The sequence below is a fragment of the Mercenaria mercenaria genome, chromosome 2 (genome assembly GCF_021730395.1).
Source record: "Mercenaria mercenaria strain notata chromosome 2, MADL_Memer_1, whole genome shotgun sequence".
Taxonomy (NCBI): domain Eukaryota; kingdom Metazoa; phylum Mollusca; class Bivalvia; order Venerida; family Veneridae; genus Mercenaria; species Mercenaria mercenaria.
The window spans coordinates 68,811,085-68,838,310 of record NC_069362.1 but is presented as its reverse complement, the minus strand read 5'-3'; the positions used below and the strand labels follow the sequence as shown (position 1 = coordinate 68,838,310).

The 27,226-nt window shown below is 34.7% G+C and overlaps 1 protein-coding gene across 3 annotated transcripts; it reads left to right on the top strand.

Moving 5' to 3' along the window:
- Positions 1-860: 860 nt before the first annotated feature.
- LOC123564208 (sodium/calcium exchanger 2-like) lies at positions 861-21,415 on the top strand. Of its 3 annotated transcripts, none has more exons than XM_045357586.2 (13): positions 861-1,004; positions 4,726-5,433; positions 6,170-6,181; positions 7,391-7,467; positions 7,669-7,836; positions 8,185-8,372; positions 11,107-11,336; positions 11,734-11,966; positions 12,705-12,810; positions 13,455-13,633; positions 14,470-14,641; positions 15,470-15,627; positions 16,503-21,415. In XM_045357586.2, the coding sequence occupies exons 2-13, from the start codon at positions 4,752-4,754 to the stop codon at positions 16,737-16,739; spliced, it is 2,442 nt and encodes an 813-aa protein (XP_045213521.2). In that variant the 5' UTR covers positions 861-1,004; positions 4,726-4,751; the 3' UTR covers positions 16,740-21,415. The 3 variants fall into 3 exon arrangements, with proteins under 3 accessions (XP_045213521.2, XP_053392824.1, XP_053392822.1); XM_053536847.1 differs by having other exon boundaries at positions 951-1,060; XM_053536849.1 differs by lacking the exon at positions 6,170-6,181.
- Positions 21,416-27,226: the final 5,811 nt, after the last annotated feature.

Sequence of the window (27,226 nt, the reverse complement as noted above, 5' to 3'; positions counted from 1 at the left end):
GGCCTAGGATCGTGAAAGTTAAGAAGGAAGTTGATTATGATCAGCAGATGACCCCTATTGATGTTGTGGTCAGTAGGTCAAAGGTCAAGGTCACAGTGACCCGGAACAGTTAAACGGTTTCCAGACGATAACTCAATAACACTTGGGCCTCTAGGATCATGAAAATTGATTTGTGTACAGTGACCAAATAATTTCTGTTCCTTGTGCAATTAATGAATGCATCAAAGGTGGCATTTCGTGTTCTACGAGCTCTTGTTTATACTAAATACAGTTAATGATTCCTTGAGTCATACATATATCCAAGATCAGATAGTTTCATGTGAGTCGCTTCGGTCCACAATGGTCTTGTTAAAAATCTAGTCAGAAAACACTGTCCATTTAAAAATAACGCCTTAGATGTTTTCTATGAGTGACCTTCTACCAAAACTATTCAAGCAAGCTGTGAAACCCAGATGAGCGGTCGAGAGCCACCGTGGCCCGCTGTTTTACATAAAAATGTTGCAGATATTTCTGATATCAGTAATTCTAATTTTATATGAAAATATAATTTCTTGGTAACAGAAAATATATTTTTAATAGTAGTAAATGAGTTTATATTTCTTAATATAAAAATATCAAAACTTGATTTTCTGAAACCAAAATATATTTATTGATATCAAGAAACAATTTTTTATATCCGAATGTACTTGTTGATATAACAATTCTTAATATCAAGAAGTAAAATTTTGAATTTGTTCGGCTAGCAGTTGGACAATGTTGAATCCCAAGGGAAAGAACACATCACTGTACATATCAAAATAAACGCAAGATTATCTCTCGTTCCAGTGGGCGCGAATGTATTGGTTTTTACCTCTTAAGACTGTATACAAATAGTTATGGGTTGATTTAGAGCTGTTTTAGCAACGGACAAACACCAAGTACGATTTGGTGGACCGTATCATAGCGATTTTATGATCATGGAATTATGACACCACTTTAAAATTCCGTGTGACTTTTATTAAAATGTAAGTAATTTTGATGTTACTATAAGTTAATTTGGGATAGTATTTCGTGAAAAAAGGTTGGTTGATTTATTTATCTAATGATGTCAGAGTATTGATTAACGTGATGCATCTTGATTTTAACGCACTTTATTTCCGTAAAAACAACTCGTAATCCGATAAGTTCTATAGGTAGGTTGTTTCTTATAGAGCAACTGTCGATAAAAGTATTATTATAGAATAATTAAAATAATATAACCGCGTGCTCCTCGTAATGTAACATAATCCTGCGAAGTTTGAGCCTTCATTTCGCTAGATCATGGAGTGACCTTTAAGCCCTTAAAACTACTGTCAGTTCTCTTGCGATGAACCAAACGTCGACTGGACCCGCGACCCCATGCACAGCGTCCAACATACCCACATACAATCACACTGATACTGAGTGCCTGATCAGGGTTGAGAATGGAACAACGCTGTACGGATAATGTGATTAGAATGAAGCTCGTTTCTTTTTTAGTTCTTTAAGTCACGACAGAACCATTTTTAATAAATTTGACCAGTCCAGCTTTAGATAAAACATTCTATTAATTAGTACGATTATACTGAATCCATATTCATAAGCTAAACAAATCGCCAGTTGCTAGATCGCATTTAATTTAGCGCCAGAATGTAACTTAACCAATGAATTTGCTTTACGTTTGTTAAAGTGTAAACCTTTTAATTGTTCCGTTTTCCATTCAGGAGTTAACTTGTTGTGTTATAACACATTTCCTTGACTTATAACTACATGTATAGTAAAATTCAAGTTTTTAATTTAATGTTAAGATTTTTGCTCTTTACAAGCTTATTTATGCTTATTTATAATTCAAAATAAATACTTTACAGGGTATTATTGCATGATAGTAGACACAACGTATTAGTATGATTGAACAATTACTTATGTGTAAGAAAGGTTAAAGGGTTAAGCTACTTAAGTCAAAATACGTCTTGAATAGCATTGATCGATATCCATTTTCAAAGGAATTATATCGACCTGTGTTGAAGCGCAACACAATTTTAAAAAATATAAAACAGTATTTTATACCCAACGTTCTATTGTTCTATTAACTGCAGTCGAACGTAAAACCTTCGCCTTTTTTGACCTGTTTTATTCAGTGACACGGAAGTCAAAAGAGTATCTTAACTAGCCTGCTTATAAAAACTGCTGTTTCGTTTCTTGTAAATTTTTCTGCACATCCCCCACTTAGAATTTTGTGGCTTCCGTGGCCGAATTGTTTAGGTCGCTAACTTCAAATTAATTGCCCCTCGCCGATGTGGGTTCTAAACTTCACTAGAAGTAAAGAATTCTTTAGGAGAGGAAGTCATCCAGCTGGCTTACGGAAGGCCGGTGGTTCTACTCGGGTGCCCGCCCATGCCTGAAAACAAGACCAGGAGGGGAACCTTTGGTCTAGCTACCTTCTCAATCAAAAGCTGGACATAAATTGTGCCATTGTGACTCTACCCAACAAAACACAAAGTACTTCACTGAAAGCGTCATATAAATAATTCCTTTTACTAGAGCTATTCTCGTGTGTTATTAGAGAGATTCTCGCGCTCACGCGCTGTTAACACATCTTTATTAGTTCTTTAAAACATGCGTAATCCCTGCTCTGTAAAATTTGACCTTTTTGAAAATCTCCTTATTATATTTAACATATCATTAAACTTTTTTGCACAATATCAATCTTATTACGTATATATTGTCGTAAAGTGATTCACGGAGCTACTTATTTATGTATATAATCTGCAATGTAAATAAAACGCCCCGATATATGATATTTTTGAGTGCCTGTTATTATGCCTAAAAATAATTGTTTGTTTCCGGTAACATGCTAAAAAAATTAGGGTAGGTAGGTCGGTATTTTTTTAAATTTTATTTAGTTTTTTTAATGGGACTTTTCGGAAATTATTTTTGTATAAAAAATGAATACAAGTAAGGGGGTCATTAGGCCTTTAGGCATCAGTAAGTTGTTTTCTAAAATCACTGAACATGTTTAAAGCATAAAAACTTTAAAAAGCGCAGTTTTGCAACTTTTTGTTAAAACTTTGAAAGAAAATTCTTCAAGGCCATACAAACATTTAGGGTCGGGCCAAAAATTTAGGGTAGATGGGATACCGGAAACAAACAATTTTTTTAGGCCTTAACAAAATTGCACCATAGCCGCATTTACAGTATTTTTGCTAACGGAATAGTTTCGAGTTACTATAGACCGCCATTGTCAGTAAGCATGGGCTGTATAAGTGCTTAAGTTATAATATAGCGACCTGGAAATATTAGCGTATTTCGCGAATTGACAAAATTCTTCCAACCCGGCATAACAAATGTACCATAACACCGGTAGTGAACTCGAACACCGAGCTACTAGTATACTTTGCAGATTCAACATTTACTGAAAGCTCCGTATACGACCTTCCAAAAGCAAGTTAGGATAGAAAGTGCAAATATATTTGTCAAATAAGGGGAAGCACCGTCATCTATCGACAAAGCCTGTAGAACTGAGTGCCTACTAAACACCTATATTTTTGCTTATGTCATGCGGTAACTGCCGAAGATGCACGGAATTCAGAGAGTTCCACTGTGCCTGATGTGTAAGAATGATGCAAGTGTTTCCCCATCTTTGACACCAGTTTACTGGCGCATTCCGCCCAGTGCCTCTCGTCTTTAAATATTTATTATTATTCTCAAGAAGTGATACCATGAATATTTAAATGCAAAATCTGCAAGCTTTATGTACTATAATAAAAGTTGCATTATGCACATCTTACAGCACGTAGTGTATTTTTGGTGAATGTTTTATAAAAGCTAGTTTCCGGTTGCTGTGCATTTAAATGTGTTTAATTAACAATAATGCCGCATAAGTATTTGAAAGTGATGCTTTAGATATGAAGAAATCGGACTTATAAAGAATAGTTCATTTCTTCAGTCTTGTACGCAATGATCTCCCTTACCTATAAGTAGAGATTTCTGAGGTTGAAGGGAAGCAACTCCTGCAAGCAGTTTGACTTTTCTTAAAAAGGCTGCCCCAGTCAAAATAAGAAAAGTCATATTTAAAAAGTTATTATTTCGTAATGGTAACAGGAAGAGTTTGGTATACTGGGTTAAAAACTATAATTTCCTCCACCCTTTTTACACACATATCTATTTGTGCTGTATTTTTACTTGAAAAATGCGTATAATTCCACTTTAATGTGCTTGAGTATTGTGTAGTTGCAAGTTTTCAACAACTATGGGTTTATTCCGGATTCTGACATGTATATATAGATGTCAATAGGGATTATTTATTTGCTAAAATCTTGAAATCAAATCGTTTTACGTCTCCGCCTTTGTTGCAGTTTCCCTAGTGGCGGTAGGATATGTACAAGAATTTGATCGAGATTTTAATTGAAGTGATATCTGTAGATGAAGTATTATCTTACTTTTGATCAGAGGAAAAGATTAAATATTTTGCTAGGCTGCATTCTACGTTTCCAAAGAACCTATATAAATGTGAAAAAGTAAGTTCTGAAGCATAGTGACGAAAGTCTACCCAGCACTGAAATCATTTCTACGCTTAGTATCAGTTTGTATAGAATATTATAGGCGCATACAGTCACAGTGGAGCTAGCTCAAAAACATCTCACGTAATTTAACCAGGAAGAGGTTACCCAGTGTTTAGTCACATTACTGCTAGTTTAGTGATTTCTTTTTATTTTTAATGAATTGTAGATTTCAAGTAACCAAGCAGTGTCAAAATGTCTACCTGTAACGTGAATAACTACGAGTGCGCTGATGCGGGCTTGCTGTTGCCCCTTGTCAATGAATACACATGGAGTATAGGGGCTCGAGCATTTATCTATATTGTTGGTCTACTTTGGAGCTTTATGGGCGTATCCATCATCGCTGACATGTTCATGGAATCTATTGAAATGATCACCAGTAAGAAGCAGAAGGTTCAAGTTGCGGACCCGAACAGCGACACTGGGTACACAGATATCGAGATCCTGATGTGGAACGGTACGGTGGCCAACCTCACACTAATGGCGCTGGGTTCAAGCGCGCCAGAAATTCTTCTTGCTATAATTGAAATTGTAGGTAATAATTTCAAGGCAGGTGCTCTAGGTCCAGGGACAATTGTTGGGTCTGCAGCATTCAACCTCATGTGCATTACGGGAATATGTATTTTATCTGTACCGTCTCCGGAGACAAAGAAGTTGGAACTTATAAAAGTGTTCGCAGTAACATGTATATTTTCAATTTTTGCATATATTTGGCTAATTATCATTCTTATCGTCGTGACCCCGGATTATGTTGACCTGTGGGAGGCATTTCTGACCTTTCTCATGTTTCCCGCCATGGTTCTGCTATCCTATATAGCGGACAAAGACTTCTGTTCCCGTGGACCACGAAAACCCTCACCCGAGCATTTGGATCTAGGTAAGATTATATTTCATTTTAATTCTCACTTTAATCTTGATAAAGTCTTTAAATAGCTTTAGTTTCGTACGTTTTATATTTAACAAAGACAGTTTTAAGGACTAAATAATCACTCTTGTAGCGAATATAGTATTAATTTACCGTGTAACATGCACAGACATAAGTAGTTCATTTTTTTTTTTTTTTAGAAAAACGGTGTTTCTGCACATGCCATTTATGACTCGGTCATTCTCAAATAATCACAAGAATCTTTTTTTAAGTTCTATGGTCTAATCTTCAGTGCTGCTTTTGGCCTTTTTACAAGAAAAAATAATTGCATATTAAATGCACTTGGTTTGACAAAAAGTTTTCAAGGACTGGCACCACTCTCAGCCTGAAAATCATGAAATTCATTCTCCCCTTCCATTCAGTTACTCGGTGAGGGTGTCCAGAGATGGCAAGTGCAAGAATGCATTCAAATACATGTTTGTTTCTGGTTAAAATTACCGATGAAGACATTAAAACTTGCATGAAGTGCAATCACAAGAGAAAAAAACTAAATGAAAACTAATGAAAACAAAATGATAGAAAATCTCAAAATGCATATAAACTGACTTTTATAGTCCGTCCAATGCATGCCAATTTTAGCATTTTTTTCTGTATGACCAACCAGAAACGGGCATCATTTCATTTGATGCATTTATGCTGTATACACTAACACGTTTTATTAACAGATATATGTTATTTTTGTATATAGAGGAAGCGCTCGGTAACTGTTTCTATATTGTAGGATGCTAGCAACTCACATGCAAATCACCTGCTTCCAGCTGGCATATGACATAGCGATTTGCCCTTTCGTGGGTGTATTCTGCTTTTCTGCCTATAATCACTCTGCTTTGAAATTGCTTTAAAAGTTGTGCTTGTCAATTTTAAACAAGTTCTTGATTGAATGTCAACAGAACAACGTATTAACTCGCTATTTTTACATAAATAAACTGGCTAATCATTTCTCTGATTAAAGAAGCTAATGTAGCTGTAGTGTACATTCATTAGAAGAAGAATTGATTCACATTTCACTTCATGTTCATTCCTTATGCATGAATTTACTTAGCAGGAAGTGTTTGCACGGATACACTGCATACTAAGCCCTAGTTATTTCTGTTTGGATTCTAGTTGACGATTAAGACACCGAGGGGTAGGACATCGTACTGGTTGTGTAAAAATACTTCTAATTTCATTAATTGACGTATATATTGCATGATATGGCATGTCATTATTTCAATTTATTTTATTGCTCACAGAGATTAACATGGGAAAAGGTACATAAATATGTAGATTTGACGTGATATAAGTTAGAAACTACTGATTTTGTCATAGATTCCTAGATTCCATATTTGTAATTACATGTACTCTGATAGCATACAATGCACATTACATCTGTTTATAATTTTCCCTATTACCCCTAAGAAAATTTCATTTTGACTTACTTCCTTGTATATTTTTTCATTTTTTGTTTCTGTTTATTTTGTAATTCGTATTTTACTGTGTTATGGTATGGTAACAGATTCCCCATTTCTTACTTTTGTCAAATGACAAATTATTTCTTGGCAATTTTTCTTTTTACACTACGGAGTTAACCCATTACGCGGACAGGATTTAATATCTAACAATTTAATCTACCATAAAACAATTGTTTCGTAAAACGCAAGGGTAAACACTGAATAAATTCCAGCAGACCCGGCTTAAATGAATAAACGTACAACAGTCTGCAAATGAATCTTTTTTCATGGTGAACCACAAATAACTTCACTGGCTATAAGAAAGTTATCAAGTTTTTCATCAAACATATTTTATAAGAGTTTAAGTAACATTTTAAAGCCCCAACAGTAATTTGATCCAAGATGATTCAAAGTAACGTTTAAATAGGATTTGATAGCGTCTGAATTAATTAAATTACATTTTTAACAATATTTTATAGAAGCAGTTATTGAGGGTAAAGAACTGCCAGAGACTGGTATACATGCAAATAAACGTCTCATCTTGGAATTCATTAAGGTAACTATACTGGTTCATTTGGACAACTGTTGATAATGTATTTTAAATGGTTCAATCTTACATTTTGTAAGTTTTCACACATCGTTTTCAATAAAATACTAGAATCATATGTTGCTAAAAGGCACACGCGGTGGGGGTTAAAAAGTAACAGAAACACTATTTTAATATATTGTATTTTGAAATATTGTGTTTTCCATGTAGAAACTGCGGCATGAGAAGGGATACTCCGAGCAGGATGTTGCCACTTTAGCCTCGTACGTGATGGAGAAGGAAGGTTCACACAGCCGTGGCTGGTACCGCCGCAACGCGATCAGAGAGATGACTGGTTCCGTTAAACTAACACCGAATCTGGATGACAGAACTAGGGAGGTAATAGTTGCACCGTAAGCTTATTGGTTTAAACGTAGATGCTTGGACCCGGGGCCCATAACAGAAAATTGAAGTGTTCATATTGTTTTGGTTTCTACTTCGAGACATGTTTGAACAGACGGAATATATGTTCATTAAAATGTTCTTTATCGCCTTGAATTCGTATAAAAGGATAAAATTCTATGATTATTTAGAAAAATTTAAACGATAGGAAAACATCTTAAAAATCTAACATTGTAACTGCTCAGTTGACGTATGATAGGATCGAACTTACAGTACTCCTTTAGTAAATGTTGAACAAAATACCTTTCAGAAGTCTAATATTTAATGATGTTTGTATCTCTATAGTTACTGGAGACAATGTTGTTGTCAGAGGATACAAGTGGTTCTCGTGCATCGTTTTTTTCTAAACCTGAAAGCATGAGTAAAGCGATTATTGAGTTTGCAGCACCATCTGCGGCGGTTCTCGAGAAGGATGGTCGGGTAAAACTGTGTATAATGAGACACGGGAAACTTAACAACAGAATCGTGTTCAAGTATGTGAGACATGCTTTTGTCTCTAACTTTTTTTGACGAATTCCGAGTATATTTGTATATTTCGTACCGCGAAATCAGATAAGTTTAAAGTTTTAAAATCGCCGTGAAAAAGTAGCTGTTTGAACATGCATTGACTGAATGAAATTGATATAGGGTAAAATGGGGTAACTGGGACACTTAAAGAAACACTGTTGAGTAATATTTAAGAAAGACAAAATATAAACTTGATTTATTGATATTTCAATATGCGCAACCTATATAATATATGACGAATATAAACTTTTACAAATACCTGATAACCTGTGATTAACTATAAATTAATTAAACATTGGTCAAGAGTCCCAAGTTACCCCACCCAGTTGGGGTAACTTGGGACATTTTAGTTTTATTAGAATTTATGTATATTGCAGTTGCATTTATGACAAATGAAACCATTCATGTCCACAGATCAAAAAAGAATTCTAAACTGAAAATATAGCTCAGTATTAATTACAATTTATGACTGTTTTGTAAAACAAGGATGCATAAAGAAATCAATATGTCCAATTTTTGCCTAAATTATGTCATTATTTGTTTCAATATATGCTTATTATATAAATCGTTTAAAATAAAAAAATGTTATAAGTGTAAATAACTATGTATGAATTAAACATAAACTTGACATAATCCATTATGTACTTATATATGTGATTTTTACACTTGAAACTGATCAAAATTTTAAACAGTCTTAGAACATAGATTTTATCAAATATTAATGGGACAATTAAAATGTGTGTCTTTTTCACAAAGAAATAAGGACATTAACTAGCTTTTTGCATACAGGAAGACTCGGGGAGGAGGGGGTGAAATGTGAGGGGAATGAAGGTAGAGTTAAGGAGATCTAGAGGGACACATGGGCATACGCTCTCGAAAACTATACCTAAAATGTGTTGTCTGGCCAATATTTGGTGTTTGCTTTAGCCTGAATATTTGACACAACGTTATCTTTTAAAGGAGTAATTAACTAAAAGAACTACCATGTTGGCTTGACTGTCAGTTGGTTCCTGCGCTTCATCTAGTATAAATACTACTTATTAATATAAGATTTGCCGACAGTTTCTTTAAACATGAAAGAAATATCAGTATTAGCCTATTAGACTATCAAAAATTCTAAACTCACCAGATTTTACGCGGAATGAGTGGGAGGGGTTCACGGAACGATCTCCCTTTAAATAAACCTATGTGACTAAACAGTGACTTGGATCATGTAAACTTGGTATCGGGTAGAAAATTCAGTAGTTGCACCAGAGTTAAGCTAATATATATTATGACCACGCCTGTGAACTAGTGGTATACTTTCAAAATATCAGAGTTTCGTTATTACTAGACTTTCTTTCCTTTTTTCATTTCATTCGTGGAAAAAGATTAAAAGTTGACAATTTATAGTGGTTATGTCCAGTTATGTACAACATTTTATGTACTGTCCATTGGAGCATATCCCCTTTTTCTTCCAGCATCCAGTTTGTTCAAAAATAAAATCATGGAGAACTTTGTTCTTAACGACAGTGTCCCACTTGCCCCAATACATTAGGGTAAGTGGGACACTTTTGAAAAGGAACGTTCAAAATAAAGTATGTTGTAATTTCTCAAAAACACTTGAAATCTCATTATATGAAATAGTAATGTGATACCTACAGTTTTGCAACTCTTCCCATAACTGAAGGTATCAACACATACCAATATAAATATTTTGGACATGCCATATTTCACAAACAAGCACCTGTTTTATAACGTCGTTGTCTGACGTCAACGCAACGGTTCATGACAGGCCACTTTATTATTCAAAATGAAAGTCAATAAAACAAAATCATTATACTTTTTATAGAATTTAAAAAAAATAATGCCATGTCCTTGATTTGCAATGATACATAATATGCTTCAATATTTCAAACAAGTTAAATGCGATATTACATATATACGAGAACCAGCTTCTTGCGTCAAAATTGACGTCACATTTATCATCAAGCCGTTACGGTACTGAAATTAAATATCTTTAAGATATTATTGATATACCGACCACATATAAGCAAATATATCTAGAAAGTCAGACGACTATTTCTACTGTGCGTTTCACTAGACAGGAACATAACGAGAATATTTTAATGCAACATCTGAAAAAATAGGCATAATTATTTACAGCGTGTAGTTTTCTTATTTTTATTTAATTAGTAATACTCTCAACATATGTCTAAGAAAATCGATTCTTAAAATATTTTCCAATCCATCGGCAGAAAAGTTTTGTCATAATAGGCTTTAACATTGAATGTTCTTTTTCAACATATGATCTTATTTAGGGAACGTAACCAATATTTACTCCAATTTACTGAAAAGTGTAAAGTGTCCCAGTTTCCCCATTGTCCCAGTTACCCCATTTTACCCTATACGAATTTAGTAAATGCTTTACAATCTCCAGACTGCTCTGTTTTTGAGAACAAAAGCTGTATTTCGCGTTTTCAAATTCTAACACGAAAACGATTCGTGGATTTTTATGTGAAACATGAAAGCAAAAAATGTCATCGTAAAACTTTCGAGAACTTACCAAATCTTAAAACACAATCTAGTCTACAGACTTAATTTTACAGATTAGATCGAAGTATTTTCTTTTGTAAATTATCTCTATTAGAACTTCCATAATGTATTATCATAAAAGGAACGTGTTTTTAAAGTAATGAATTAGTAAGTGATATTTTTAAGGGTTGAGACAATAGATGGAACAGCTGAGTCTGGTTCTGACTACATCGAAGTTAAGAAAAGTTTGGTGTTTGATAAAGATCAGACTGAACAAGAGCTTGAGATAGAAATTGTTGATGACAACATCTGGGAGCCGGACGAGGTCTTCTTTGTCAGACTGAGCGTCGAACCCGACCAGGTTGCCGAAATTGGCAAGCGTGGGGTAGCACAAGTCGTAATTCTTAATGACGATGGTATGTGAATATGGGCATTCTTCTTCTTAAGAGTAATTGATTATCTGACGACAATAATTAATATACCTCATATGATGTGTGAATGAGGATGAAGTAGGTTAACAATTTTAATAATGTGATAGAATTACCTTTTATTTCTGGTCAGCATGACATTTATCACCTGTCCGTAGTTATGGTAACTATGTCTGATAATTGCGACATTGAGACCAATATAACATGTCATTTCTTATAATTATATACACTGATTACTGATTTTATTGTAAAACACAACTTTATTGCTTTAATTAGTCGAAAACTTCTACACAGAAACTTTGGAAAAAAAGGAATCTTCAAATATTCTAGTCTAATAGTAACTCAAAACTTGATTTTTATATTCCTTTCTATGTATTTCTATAAGAGCCCGGAACCGTGGAATTCGACAAGCCTAGTTTCCTGTTCAAAGAGAGTTGCGGAGTTGCTCGAGTACCTGTTAAACGTGTTAACGGCGCCGACGGCGAACTGAAGCTAAACTGGAAAACGAAAGATATTTCTGCCGTCGGTGGAAGGGATTACGAAGAGACAGAGGGTGAACTCATTTTCAGCCACGGAGAGGTTGAGAAACACATCGAAATCACCATCAATGATGATATGGTATTATCATAGGATAGTTTTTGTTTGCTGCCAGGGCTTACCAGCAGTTGCAAGAGCTTATGCTGTACTTGTTACGCTGACTTTAAATAAATGTTATCTAATTTTATCTTAAAAGTTACGTTTGTACTAAAATGACATTTAACATTGCCTATAATTTCTCAAAACAAGAACAAAGAATTAATAGAGACATCTGCGAATATAGAGACGATTGATTGAAGTATAACAAGTCAGTGAATCGTACAGTATTTCTATAGGAATCTCAGTTGCTTATTTTGTATCTTGAAAGCGGACTAGATATTGATTAATTAATAACGTACTGAATAATTAATCAGTTATAGCAAATATGGCAAATCAGTTTTAGCATAAACTGATTGTCCAGATCTTTATTAGTGAAGATGTGGGGAAGAAAAGAGACTGGGTGAGGGGGAGAAAGACCGATACAGATCGTTTTGATAGTTAAACAATATCTTAATTGTGAGCAGCCACAGCTGACCTATTTACATTAAATTGTTTTGTGATCTAAAACATTTTATAGTTTTTTGATTGGCAGTTAGTGATACAAAGTAATATCAACATCTTATTACTAAGAAGTACTGAAACATATCATTGACATTTAGCATGGCAGCATACAGTCTAAGTGTGCACCTTTTTGTCATATTGCCCAGAAAGAGTGAAGATTTTCATGTTATTTGTATGAGACCTACTTTTATTCTCACATAAACTTTTCTTGTGTTTCAGGAGTTTGAAAAAGACGAAAATTTCGAATTATTTATTGACAGTGTGAGTAAAGGCGCCAAAATTGGACATCTTAGCAGAACAGTTGTCACTATTGTGAATGACGATGGTAAGGGATTGATGTAATTGAGCCATTCGGAAATAATAAATTTTGTCAGTCCATGTTAGTAATCAAATAGTATACTTATTTTTTTTCTTCAAAAACTGTTAAAACTGTTGAATAATTTAATTTCAGCATGCACGTTTGTGAGTATATGCGTTCATGCATGCGTGCGTGAGCAAGAATATACTGTAAATAGTTGGATAGATAAATACTTCTATTTCCTCAAAGATTTGAAGACTTTAACAGAGTATTTAGCAATGTAGGATGTAAGTAAAAACAGTCACACAATTACAGTTATGAACGTTGTTGTGTTGTGAGAGTTATTATAATGAATATCGCCAATATGACGGGGGCGCTTAGAACGAAAGCGAAAATCTAAAAAACCGTCTTGTCATTGATTGTAAACTTGTGTGATCTAAATGGAAAAGTTAGACACAGTTGTTTGACATTTACCTCCAAAACACCACGCAAAACAGTTTATTAAACTATGTTATCTGTAGCCTAGCTAGCTTATTTAAAGCTTTTATGCAACTAAAGTAACACAAATGATGAATTAAACCGTATTTTAACTTCATGCATTGTGTTCAGTCTAGAAATTTCACATGTAATTTCAATTCTTTGCTCTCATAAGTCTTTTTTTTTGTCTTCAGAATTTGACGGTTTTGTGAGTCGTATTGCAAATCTCACAAATGCTAACCTAGACTCTCTCAGATTACAACGTGCTACATGGGGAAAGAAATTTGTGGAGGCAATGAACGTCAACGGCGGGGATCTTGAACATGCATCTGTTTTCGATTATGTAATGCACTTCTTCACGTTTGGTTGGAAGGTATGAAGAACTTCCTTAATCATTATGACTCTGGTGAACTGGACTCGGTAGCCATGACTCTGATAAATAAGTCACATTCAGTCACGACTCCGATAAACTAGAGTCACACCCAATTATGACTCTGATGAACTGCAGGCGCACTCGGTCATGATTGATAAACTAGAGTGACTCTCAGTCACGACTCTGCCGAACTGCAGGTGCACTCGGTCATAACTGATAAACCGCAGAGCCACACTCAATCACGACTCTGATAAACTGCAGGCTCATTCAGTCACGACTCTGATAAACTGCAGGCTCACTCGATCATGCTCTGTTAAACTAGAGTCACACACAACTCTGACAAACTGGAGACCTAATCAGTCACGACCTGGAGTTGACAGTAACTACTTCGGTAGACAGAAAGCATTACCCCGGTAAACCATGACTTTAGTAAACAAGTTCGCACATGTGCGTGTTGTCAAGCGGATGCTCCAACTTATCACCATTTTTTCATGGGTTGTGTACATATACATTGTAGTCGGCTAAAAAGCTCATTCACATCTTACTAGTATGTAGTCCTGTTCCATGTCTTGTGAACTTAAATAAAACTTATCTGATAGGAAACAAACTATTTCGCCATAATTTCTGATAACTACCTATTAAGTATACTAACACAAAATTTTGTAACTCGTCAGTGCATCCATTTGGATTGAGATTTCAATTTTTTTTCGTTTATCTATATATGTAACCAATCACTTGTCGATATTGCATGTTTTCATGATTGCTAATGAGAATATAGGTGTGGTGTATATATATTTTACATATGTATAAAAATGTTCTATTTATCCCACTTTCAGCTGATATTCGCCTTTGTACCCCCACCGACTATCTGGGGAGGGTGGCTATGTTTCTTTGTGTGCCTGTGTTTTATTGGAGTATTGACGGCAATTATCGGCGACCTTGCCTCCATTTTTGGCTGTCTTATCGGACTGGAAGATGCTGTAACTGCTATTACATTGGTTGCTTTAGGTAAATATATGAGCCGCGCCATGAGAAAACCAATGTAGTGTGTTTGCGACCAGCATGGATCCAGACCAGCCTGCGCATCCGCGCAGTCTGGTCAGGACCCATGCTGTTCGCTAATGGTTTCTCTAGTTGCAATAGGCTTTGAAAGCGAACAGCATGGATCTTGATCAGACTGCACGGATGCGCAGGCTGGTCTGAATCCATGCTGGTCGCAAACACACTATGTTGGTTTTCTCATGGCGCGGCTCATATATACTACAATGTTAGAAACTGTCATTGTTATAAATTAGTAACGACACGGTGCATTGATTTGTAAGATACTGCAAACTATAATTGATTGTTTTATTATAATTATGCAGAATTAATTAATACGGGGTTATACATAAAACGTTCGGGCAATGTTTTAACTATCATATGCATCTCATAGGTCTTTGTATAATTGCTGATTAATTGTAATCAGTCAGAAACAAAGATAACTTTTCAGGGCATCGAAGAAACTGTTTGGATATAAGTTTAGAGATCAATAATTTCGACAATATGTAATGCCCTCCCTGGCATTGGTTTTGATATTAATATGTTACAATTAGTGTCGGAAATTTTGTTGGGAAAAGTTTTCTAAGCCTTTTTGTTGAATCTTGGTGTCCATCCTGAAATAAGTTACATGCATTCTGATATATTCTAATGCCTGGGTGATAAAAATTTAAAAATGTATATGCAATTATTGTAAATCGAATTGTTTCAATAGGAAATCTGTCGGTGTTAAAACATTGCTTTAGAAATATATATCATAATTTTGATTTTAAAAGAAATAGTTACATTTATTGTATACAGGAACGAGTTTGCCAGATACTTTCGCCAGCCGGACAGCTGCTCTTAATGAGAAAGGCGCAGATATGGCAATTGGCAATGTGACGGGCAGTAATGGAGTAAACGTTTTCCTTGGTCTTGGCTTTCCTTGGGTAATGGCATCTATTTACTGGACAGTGCAGGTATGTGGAAGATAGCAATGGGGTATATGTTTAAACTGATAATAGTATTTGACAGTGTTGCGAGTGTATTCTAGGAATGAAGTAAATGTATTCCCTTGTTTCTGAAATCCTTGAGTAATGCCATCTACCTACTGGATAGGGCAGGTGTGTATAAGGTAGCAGAGGAGTATATAGGTGTTTCTTTATATCTGCATGGAAAATATTTACTGGACAATCTAGGCAAGAGCTAGTATGGTAGTTAAGGGATAATGTAGTCTCCGGTCTCTGTTTTTCAACCAGACAATGAGGTACCTGAAAAGTATGATGGTAAATGTACCTAGATCTATATCTTTGTTTTTGATTTTAAGGGTGAAATATAGAGGTGCATATATGTGAAGAACAGTAACATTGTATATAGGTATGCCTTTCCATAGATAACTAGCTATTTATTGGACAATGCAGGTAAGAGAATAGAAAAAGGGTAAATACATTTTCCTGGGTTAACTGTAGCTTTTTACTGGACAGTGTAGGTAGGTACGAATATGGTAGACAAATATGAAGTACACATTTATACTTGAAATGAAGAGAAGCCGAGGGAGAAAATGTACTCTTTTTTTATGGATGTAACAGAGAATTTTTCAGTTTTATGGGTTCTCTGCAAACTGTGTATAAGCTGAGGGGAAAAAAGTACTCCTTTTTGGATGGTTATTCAGTTTTTATGGGTTCTTCATAGATAGTAACATTTCTTTACATTAGCAGCAAGTTTGTTTGTGATTTAAGAATTCTTTGGGCAGAAATATTTAATGTGCAGTTTTGAAAACTTCACTGAAAACAATATTATTATGAAACTGGTGAAAATTGTACAGTGTTGTGTAAAAGCTCATCTTACTTTTCAGGGTAAATCATTTGAAGTATCTGCTGGTGACCTTGGATTCAGTGTCACCGTGTTCACGATTTGCGCCATTTTTACTGTAATAGTACTCATGGTTAGGCGGTACGTCTCCTTCTTTGGCGGTGAATTGGGAGGACCCAAGGTCCCCAAAATAATCAGTGGCGTTTTGCTGATATTTGTATGGATCCTTTATGTTCTCTTGTCATCATTACAAACATATAAATATATTCCTGGATTCTAATCTAAAATACGTGTACAGACATTATATTTTACCTCTGAGAAGAAACTTTTAAGTTAAAGAGTGTGTATTTTGCAGTTGTCCCCCTTCTTATATTGGTCTTCTTGCCTATTGCTGACAAAATTTACTTCCAAGAAAGAACTTTTGATAATAAAAATATCACCTATATGTCTATTTTACTGTTATGTTAAAATATATATATATATATTTTTACAGCACATGTCTGTCTAGTTTTAAGTCTTGTTCAAAAGCATTTTGTTGTATGCTAGAAACATTGTTAAGTAGAAATGGTCTTTCTACATGGTCATTAGTGGACCCAAATAATTAATAAATACAGAAGCACAGGCCTGCGATTTTTCAGGACAGGTCCTGATTTCAGGCTTTTGACTGCCAGTATTTACCTATATAACTCTAAAAATGGAGATTTCAGGCTTGAGAATGTAGATTTTCAGGTTTTTGATAGGTCTGTATTCAGTACTTATTAATTTTTTGGTGACCTATTTATTTTGCATTGAAAGTAGAACAGCAGTAATGTATATCTGATGTAAGAAATAAAATTCAAGGTATATTATGAGCATTTGTAATGACTGGTATCCAGTGCCTTAACAGATCTCTCCTGTTGACAAAGTCATGCTTGTTTGAATTACTGCAGAAATGGTACATTTTAATATCCGCAGTATGTATGTACACCATACTCTACATTTCAACCATTTTTAAATAAATTGTTTTGTTTGCAAGATATAAGTTATTTTCCCTTTGTAATTTTGTGAGCATAACAGTGAAGTCATATTTATACTTTTTGTCTTGTTTATACAATTGTCAAACTTTTATTTTGTTGATATTTTAAGTGTTTTTTGATGTATTACATGTTGAAAGTGTAGATCCTATAGATATTTAGTATGTCACTGGTAGTAGTAATATTTTACCAAAGTTTGATGAATGTATAAGATGCCTTTCAATTGAGATATTAACATTTGCTTCTTGTGTTTAATCTTTACCCTTCTGAATTTCTAAAATGGACTGGTCTATCATTCAGTTCAGTCAGTATCATTTATTATTTGAAGGGGCATTCACTGAAAATTTACTGACTAAATAGCAAACAGTGCAGACTATGATTAGCCTGCATGGATGTGCAGGCTATCTTGGTCTGCACTGGTCGCAAAGGCAGAATAACTTCCCTGCAGCAGGCTAAAGGTTAAGCACTTAATTTAGTACATTTTGTAGCAGCTCTAAAAGTAAGCAGTCCACTTAAGCAGGTTCATTTTGTAAAATCTGATTCCACCAGGAAGCTTTAACATATTTATCAGCATTAGATTATAAACATTAGTGGCAGTTCTATTTATTTCAGCATTACATGTTAAATTTTTTTTGTTAAAAATTTTGAGTTGGTTTTTCATTTTATGTCTTGACTATTGCTTCTTTTGTATTCGACTTAAATATTCATTGTGAATAGCCATTATATCGATGCCACGTGAATACATATCATTTAGTATACTTGATTCATATGGAGTGGGTGTATGTTATGTCAAGGTATTATTGTAGTAAAATGCTTGCCCTTTGCTTACATTAAGTTATATAATAAAATTAATGGTCAAAGATACGAGTTTCAGTTACATGATGATCTTTAGCTATAAGTATTATGTACAGTATTCTATACACAGAATTTATAACGTTGTGAAGTTTTTAATCTATTTATCTAATTGCAAAAGTAACTACAACATATTTTATGTATTTACTTGGCAGCTGGTTACAAATCTTTCTGTTTGTCAATATATATTATATATATTCCTGCATTGACGTGGGAAACTATGATTTTGTCCGTATGAACAGGACCATTCTCTGGATCTGTATTAAATATTAAATACAAGCATAACAAATTAACAGCTGTTAGCAGTAGCCTTCTGCTGGTCAAATATATTGTTCCCTTGGACATTTAAGGAAATGACTTTATGAAGTATGTTGAACTGCTTATGTCAAAGTCAGCAGGATGTTTTATTGACAAGTACAAATGTACAACTATCTCTTGTACTGTTTTCTGTGATAACACATTTGTGATATTTTATTGTTTTCTTTTACATTCTATTTATTGTCATGTAAATAATATACATATTTATTTTTTATTACATGAACGTTTTAACATGAAGGTTACAACTACCAGATATATAAATTGGCATTTTTTTACCAAAAAATCTTACGTAAGAAAAATTCCAATTTTTCACCAGTCTGCACACTTTTTTATACTGTGACTTGATTCATTGAAACAGGAAGTTTGTTTAATAATGCACCAGAGCATATTTTGCCTAACACTTAAAGTACTTAAAGTGAATTTACATTCTTTATCTTGGGCTTTATTTGCCAATATATATTTAGAGATGACAGAACTTGACATACAAATTAAATCCTTTGTTCTGGTGTAACCCCAAACAAAACCATGATAAAATCCATATTTTTTTTGTTTTAATCATTGATCCTTGTAAATAACTAGATTTTAGACAGCTAACTGCTTCTTGCAAAATAAATAAACCCTATTTGTTTTTTTTCTGTTTGTATTTCATTAGCTTAACAACAAACAGCAACATACCGGTATATCTACAATACAAGATTTTGATATTTACAGATGAATACAAAGTGACTTGTTGTATACAAGTCAGCCCATATTAGTCTGTAGGGAGTTTAAACTAAATATCAAAGAGTTTTAATGATTAGGTTTGACTTATTAATGTGTTGTTCCAAATTGAAGCTCAATAACCAAGCATTTGCCTGAAGGTGATACAAGATTTTCTCTCTTTTTACATAAAATACAAAAAAACTTGCAAACAAACATCAAGAGAAACAGGATTAGTTTTTTTTCACATGAAAGGAAATTACAAATACATGCCTAAAGGTAACAGAGATTCCATATGGGGAGCAAATATTTTTTTCCATTTTTTTTTATTTATACAGAAAGTAAGGGTCTGAAAATTTGGGCAAATTAGGAGTATATATTTATCAGGATTTTATCCATAATCAAACTTAATCAAATCTGCATTATTTATTCAAAGAGTTTGTCTGGAACTTACACCAATACAATGAGACATTTTTGCTTAAGGTATTTATGCATGTTTGTAAAACTGGTCTAGAATGAGACCTGTATCTTGAACATGGCAACTTTATTTCTGTGGTTAGGAAGTAATTTGTGTGTGTTTTAATGTACTACAGTAAAACAATTGCTAGTTCAACAAATGCCTTTCTATGTCACTAAATTAAACTGAAAATTAAGCACTTTACTTAAATCAGCATCAGATTTTTTAAAAAACAAGCACAGATGTTTTATTTGATCATGTGATAGAAAACAGATAAGTGTACAAGAATGAAAAGTTTCATTAAAATTCACAATTTACAATTTTTTCCAATATGCAAAACTGTTATCAATATTTTGATTTTCCAATAACTGTCACTATAGATACTTAAGGGTCTCAAACTATATCATATAATATTTATTTTATTTGCTGTATTTTCACAGCATCTAAAGGTTTAAAAAAAATCAGACTTTAATCACTAAAACAATGTAGAAAATAATGATCTTAACTTCCTAGCTTACATGCACAACTACCTCAAATCAAAGCTGTAAATAAAGCACTTGTGAGTGTCATAGCAATTGTTTTATTTGTTTTCTAGTGTTGATAGTCAAAGAGTGTAATTTTGAAATACAAACTAGTGAACATGTAATCAAGAAAGTGAGTGAAAATTGTTGAAATATTTCATGCTGGCCTGAAATATTTTTTTCGAGATGACAGTAAATAAAATATGTCTGTTTGGTTAAAATTTTCATGTGTATATTTTTTATATTATCAGTACTATTCAACTTCATCCATGCAGCAATATGACTTCACAAATTCATCAATATTCTTTACCCTGATAAATTTCTAAAATGGACTGGTCCATCATTCAATCTTGGCAGTACCACTTACTATTTCAAAGGGGTGTCCATTGAAAATTTACTGATTGAATAGCGAACAGTGCAGACCATGATCACTGGCCGCAAAGGCAGAATAACTTGCCGTCTGCAGGCTACAGGTTAATACATGTATTTTACCTCTACTACTAAGTATATTACAATGTACATCTTCCTTCCATAATTCTGTTTTTATTTCCAAGAGAACTTTTGCTTGTGCTTGAGGTAATTCTACATAGTCTAGTGTAGTATTAAACATACAACAAATCTTGCTAAAAAATGATATCAAAATTCCAAATCTAGAATTTAAGCAGCTTTTTTATATATACCCGCCATCTGTTGTTTTGCCCATATTTTAAAAATCACTAAAAGTACTTCTTTGATATTTAGTGCAGAAAAAGTGCTGCTTATAATGTGTCAACTTTCAACAAAACTAAACTACCTTGTCATTGCATATGTTACATCAGTTTGTACAAGGTCAGTTTTATGAAGATCAACTCACAAAATCTCTGAATACATATTTGGCATTAGGAAATTACCTTTAGTTTCATTATTGTTGATACATATACTACATACTTGCTTTTTCACAGCACAGTTTAGTTTTAGAATGTTCTCAGATGATACAAAAACACATTGATCATCACTTCATTATAGTGCTTGTTGGTATTTAAATAATTATTAAGATTTTCTAGATACTTTTTTGGGATTCAACAGTATTTTAATAGAAATAAATAGTGCGCAATAATTCTGTCTTATTATTTCTGTGTGCGAGTGTGTGTGTGTTCAACATTTTTATCATAATCTATATTCTGTTCTTGGATTTGTTTATATAACACACATAATTATTCCAATCAGCAACATGTCATGGCAAAACACAGATCCCTGCAGAGCTCTTGTTACAAATAGGCAGTATGTTAATTTATTGCCATGATCAGACACATTTCCCTGTATAGCACTCTTGTTAACAAGAACTTTCCGTAAGACAGAGTGCTCAACTTTTCTCAGTGCTTGGCTCTGAATTAGAGCTTTGCCAGTAAAAACTTGATAAAACTTTAACCAAAATATTCTAAGTTAAAATGGGGCATGACTCTGTCAAAATTCTAATCCCAATTATGGGGATTGCTTCTCCTGGTGTAGACTTTGATAGTTAATATCTGTTTTAAGTTTCAAGTCAAAAGCTTTGATAGTAACAGAGATATTTGACTTTATCCAAATTTTTTACCAATTTTTCCTATACAAGTCAATGTAAAACAAGAGACCCCAAGGGCAAGGCATATATTGACCCCAGGGTCATGATTTGAATAATCTTGGTAGAGAACCACTAGAGCATGCCACATACTAAATATCTAAGCTCTGAGCCTTATGGCTTATGACAAGAATTTTTTTAAAGGTTTTTTTCCTAAAAATGTCTATTTAAACCATGTACCCCCCACAGGGCAAGGCAAGTTTAAAACTAAGGGGATAATTTAAACAATCTTGGTTAAAGACTACTTCACAATGTAGCATTATGCTACATCCCAAATATCAAAGTCCTGGGCCATGTGGTTTTGTACAAAAAGATTTTCAAAGTTTTCCCTAAATAAGTCTATATAAATCATGTGACCCTAAGGGGATAATGTTGAAATGATGCTACATACCAAATATCAAAGGCCCAGTGGTTTTGGACAAGAAGATTAGCAAAGTTTTTCCCTATATAAACCAATAGACCCCCAGGACAGGGCCATATTTGACCATAGGGGGATAATTTGAACAATCTTCATAGAGGACCACTAGATGATGCTACATACCAAATATCAAAGCCCTAGGCCCTGTGGTTTTGGCCATGAAGATTTTTAAAGTTTTTCCTTTCAGATGCCATGGTAACCAGAGTTCTGTATGGAATTCAATTCTTTGAACAGCTTTTTGAAGAAGACCATCCAAGGAACATCCCTGTGAAGTTTCATCAAAATTTACCTGGTGGTTTAGGAGATGTTGTTAAAAGGAAAATGTTGACAGGCGATGAAGGATGGACGACGGACAACCATTGCTCAGGTGAGTTAAAAAGGGGAAATATTTCATCAACAAGACAGCCATGATGGCCCTAGGCCGCTCACCAGAGTAACACACCACAACAAACATGTTTGACCTAGTGACCCAGTTTTTGACATCACATGACCCAGTTTCAAACTCGTCTGAGTTTTCAAGGAGATAAACATTCTGACCAAGTTTCATGAAGGTTGAAGCAAAAATGTGGCCTCTAGTGTTTTTTCTTCAATTTGGCCTAGTACCGGTAACCTAGTTTTTTACCCAACCGGAGCTTATATTTAACCTGTACAGAATTTCATGGAGACAAATTCTGACCAATTTTCATTAAGATTGGACCTAAAAATGTGGCCTTTCGAGTGTAAACAAGCATTTTCTTTCATTTGACCTAGTGATCTAGTTTCTGACCCCACATGACCTAGATTAAAACCTGTCCATGATTTCATGCCAAACAAACATTCTGACAAAGTTTCGTGACAACTGGAGCAAAAAGTGGCCCCTAGAGTATAAACAAGCTTTTCCTTTGATTTTACCAAGTGACCTAGTTTTTGACCCTACAAGACCCAGAGTCAAAATCATACAGACTTAATGATACCAAACATTCTAACCAAGTTGTATGAAGATTGAATAAAAAATGTGGCCCCTAGAGTGTTAACAAGCTTTTCCTTTGATTTCAACAGGTGACCTAGTTTTTGATCCCACATGACCCAGTTTCAAACTTAGCCTAGAGGTCATCAAGATAAACAAACAGACCAAGTTTCATTAAGATAGGATCATTAATGTGGCCTCTAAAGTGTTAACAGGCTTTTCCTTGAATATGACTGGGTGGCCTAGTTTTTGAATCCACATGACCCAGATTCAAACTTGACCAAGAAATCATCAAGACAAACATTCTGACATATTATCTTGAGTTTCAAACTTAAAATGTGGTCTCTAGAGTGTTAACAAGATTTTCCTTTGATCTTGCCTAGTGACCTAGTTTTTGACCTGACATGACCTAGATTCAAACTTGGCCTAAAGATCATCAAGATAAACATTCTGACCAAGTTTCATGATGATGGAGCCATAGATGTGGCCTCTAGAGTGTTATCAAGCTTTTCCTTTAATCGACATGGTGACCTAGTTTTTTACCCCACATGACTCAAATTCGAACTTGATCTAGGTCATGACGGCATACATTCTGACTAATTTCTGACAAGTTTCAAACTTAAAATGTGGTCTTTAAGTGTTAACAAGATTTTCCTTTGATCTGGCCTAGTGACCTAGTTTTTGACCCGACATGACACAGATTCAATCAAGATAAACATTCTGACCAAATTTCATGAAGATAGGGTCATAAATGTGGCCTCTAGAGTGTTAACAAGCTATTCCTTTGACCAGGTGACCTAGTTCTTAACTCAACATGAGCCAGATTCTAACTTGGCCTAGAGGTCATCAAGATTAACATTCTGATTAAGTTTCACCAAGATAGGGTAATAAATGTTAACAAGCTTTTCCTTTGATTGGACATGGTGACCTAGTTTTTGACCACAGATGACCCAATATCAAACTCGTCAAAGATTTTATCAAGGGTAACATTCTGACCAAGTTTCATTAAGATTGGCCCAAAATTTTGACCTCTAGTGTGTTAACTGTCAAATTGTTGTCTACGGACGACAGACACAGGGCTATCACAAAAGCTCACCTTGCTGGCGAGCTAAAAATTAGCAGCAGAGTTACTCATGGCATATGACGTGGTACTGATGTCAAACAACTATTTTAAGTTTGGATCAAACCAATTCAGAAACCAATTCAGGGCAATATATGCCTAAAAGGGTTACAAAGATAAAAATTCATACGATATTTCATGCAGACAAACATTCTGACCAAGTTTCATGCACATCAAATGAACAAGAGTGTTAACATGCTTTTCCTTTGATTTGACAGGGTGACCTAGTTTCTGACCCCATATGCCCCAGCTTCAAATTTGGCCTAGGAACCATCAAGATAAACATTCTGACTAAGTTTCATGAAGACAGGGTCATAAATGGGGCCTCTAAGTTGTTTACAAGCTTTTCCTATTATCTGACCTGATGACCTAGTTTTTGACCCGAAATAGTTTCTATCCACGCCTAGAGATCATCAAGATTATCATTCTGTGAAAGTTTGTATCAAATGAAAGCAAAAATGAAACCTCTTAATGGCTGAAAAGGCCAAAATAGACATTTTTGCCCCTTTCAGGGGCAGTAACTCTAGAACCCATGATGGAATGTAGCCAGTTTTCGAAAGGAACCCAAATCTTATTGTATTAAGTAAGTGTGGTTAAAATCAAATATAAAATGTCACTTCTATCGTGTTCACAAGGTAAAAATTACCAAATTTTTGCTCTTTTAAGGGTCAATCAGGGGCTGTAACTCTGGAACCTATGACTGGATCTGAAAGATTCATCACGGAATCCAAGATTTATTGTTGTTGAAGATATTTTACAAGTTTGTATCAAATTAAACCACAAATGAAGTCTCTATATGGCTGCAAAAGCCAAAATAGCAAATTTTGGCCCTTTAAGGGGCCATAACTCATGATGGGATCTGGCAAATTTCGAAAGGAACCGAGATATTATGCCAATACAAGTTGTGTGCAAATCTGATTAAAGTTGATTGCAAAATGTTGTCTCTATTGTGTTCACAAGCCAAAAATAGCAAATTTTGGCCCTTTAAGGGGCCATATCTCTGGAACCCATGATGGGATCTGGCCAATTTCTGAAAGGAACCGAGATATTATACAAGTTGCGTGCAAGTTTGATTAAAGTTGATTGCAAAATGTGGTATCTATTTTGTTCACAAGCCAAAAATAGCAAATTTTGGCCCTTTAAGGGGCCATAACTCTGGAACCCATGAAGGGATGTCGCCAGTTTTCGAAAGGTACTGAGATATCATGCCAATACAAGTTGTGTGCAAGTTTGATTAAAGTTGATTGCAAAATGTGGTCTCTATCATGTTCACAAGCCAAAAATGGCAAATTTTGGCCCTTTAAGGGACCATAACTCTGGAACCTATAATGGGATCTGGCCAGTTTTCGAAAGGAACCGAGATATTATGCCCATAAAAGTGTGCAAGTTTGATTAAAATCAAATACAAAATGTGGTCTCTATCGTGTTCACAAGAAAATGGTGAACAGACGGACAACGGATGACAGGCGATCACAAAAGCTCACCCTGTCACTACATGACAGGTGAGCTAAAAAATATCTGAAGTCCACAAAAAAATCCTTACCAGGTACAGGTATGTCAAAATACACCTAAAAATTAGCGGTACCATCCATGTTGTACCACAGAAAAGTGGTCTCAGTTTTTCCTACGGCCAATAATAAAAAAGTTTTAAAATAAGCTATTTATAGTAACATAAAAGGGAAATAATTAAAAAAAAAAAAAATTATTGTAAGTGAACAAAAAAGGGATCTGCCAAATAAAAACAAGAGCACTGCAATGCAGATCAATATACACAAAGCAGTCATATATGACCTTTGACCCCTAAATGTGACCTCGACCTTGAAGTGAGTCATCCGAAACATGCGCTCTGCACAACGTCTCGGTGTGGTTAACATTTGTGCAAAGTTTCTTTGAAATCCTTCAAATAGTTACAGGGCGGACATGAAACAAACTGATATGACCTTTGACCCCTAAGTGTGACCTTGACCTTGAAGTGAGACATCCAAAACATGCGCTCTGCACGTCGTCTTGGTGTGGTGAACATTTGTGTCAAGTTTCTTTGAAATCTTCAAGGGGTTCAAGAGTCACAGAGTGGACACGAAATTGCTAAAGGACGGACGGAAACCTGGGGTATAACACAATACGTCCCTGTGGGTGTATAAAAAGGGGCATAATTTATAAAACATTGGTGCCAGAGTTATGGACCTTGTGTCATATGAGACTAAAAGGTATCTTTAACTTTGAACAATATAAGTTTGACTGTATTATGTATGATTGTAGTGGGTCAGTTTTGGGTAGTTTTAAATGAATGCACATTACAGCCAGTTGTCTCAAAAACTGACAAGCTTTAAGGCATAAATAAATTCACAAAAAAAATTACCTTATTAAAGTTCCAAAATGCTTTAAATTTCATGTTGAAAACTGAATCTGATGTCCAAATAGATGTTATGCATCATTAGATGCTTGTTTATAGATCACCGATCACCGTGGCCCAGTGGTTAAGGCATCCGCCTCGGGATTGGGAGGTCGAAGGATCGAGCCCTATGGGGAGCGTTTGTCCGGGGGATGTTTGTCATGGGACTCGTTCTGAAATGGCCGGTTCGTGAGCTGCGAGCTAATTAAATGAATGGTTACCGATTTCTCTATCCGCCTGGTGTCTGGCATAGTGGTAGGAGTTGGGAGGTAAATGATATGCATAATAAAGGTGTCTCATAAGCCAAATTGGCTGGCCCTTTCAATAGGGGTGACACTATAATAAACAAGACCTTTTTACCTTTATAGAAATGCAGTACTTTCAAAATTGCACATGAAACTATACAGTCAAAGCCATAAAGGGAATATCTAGAA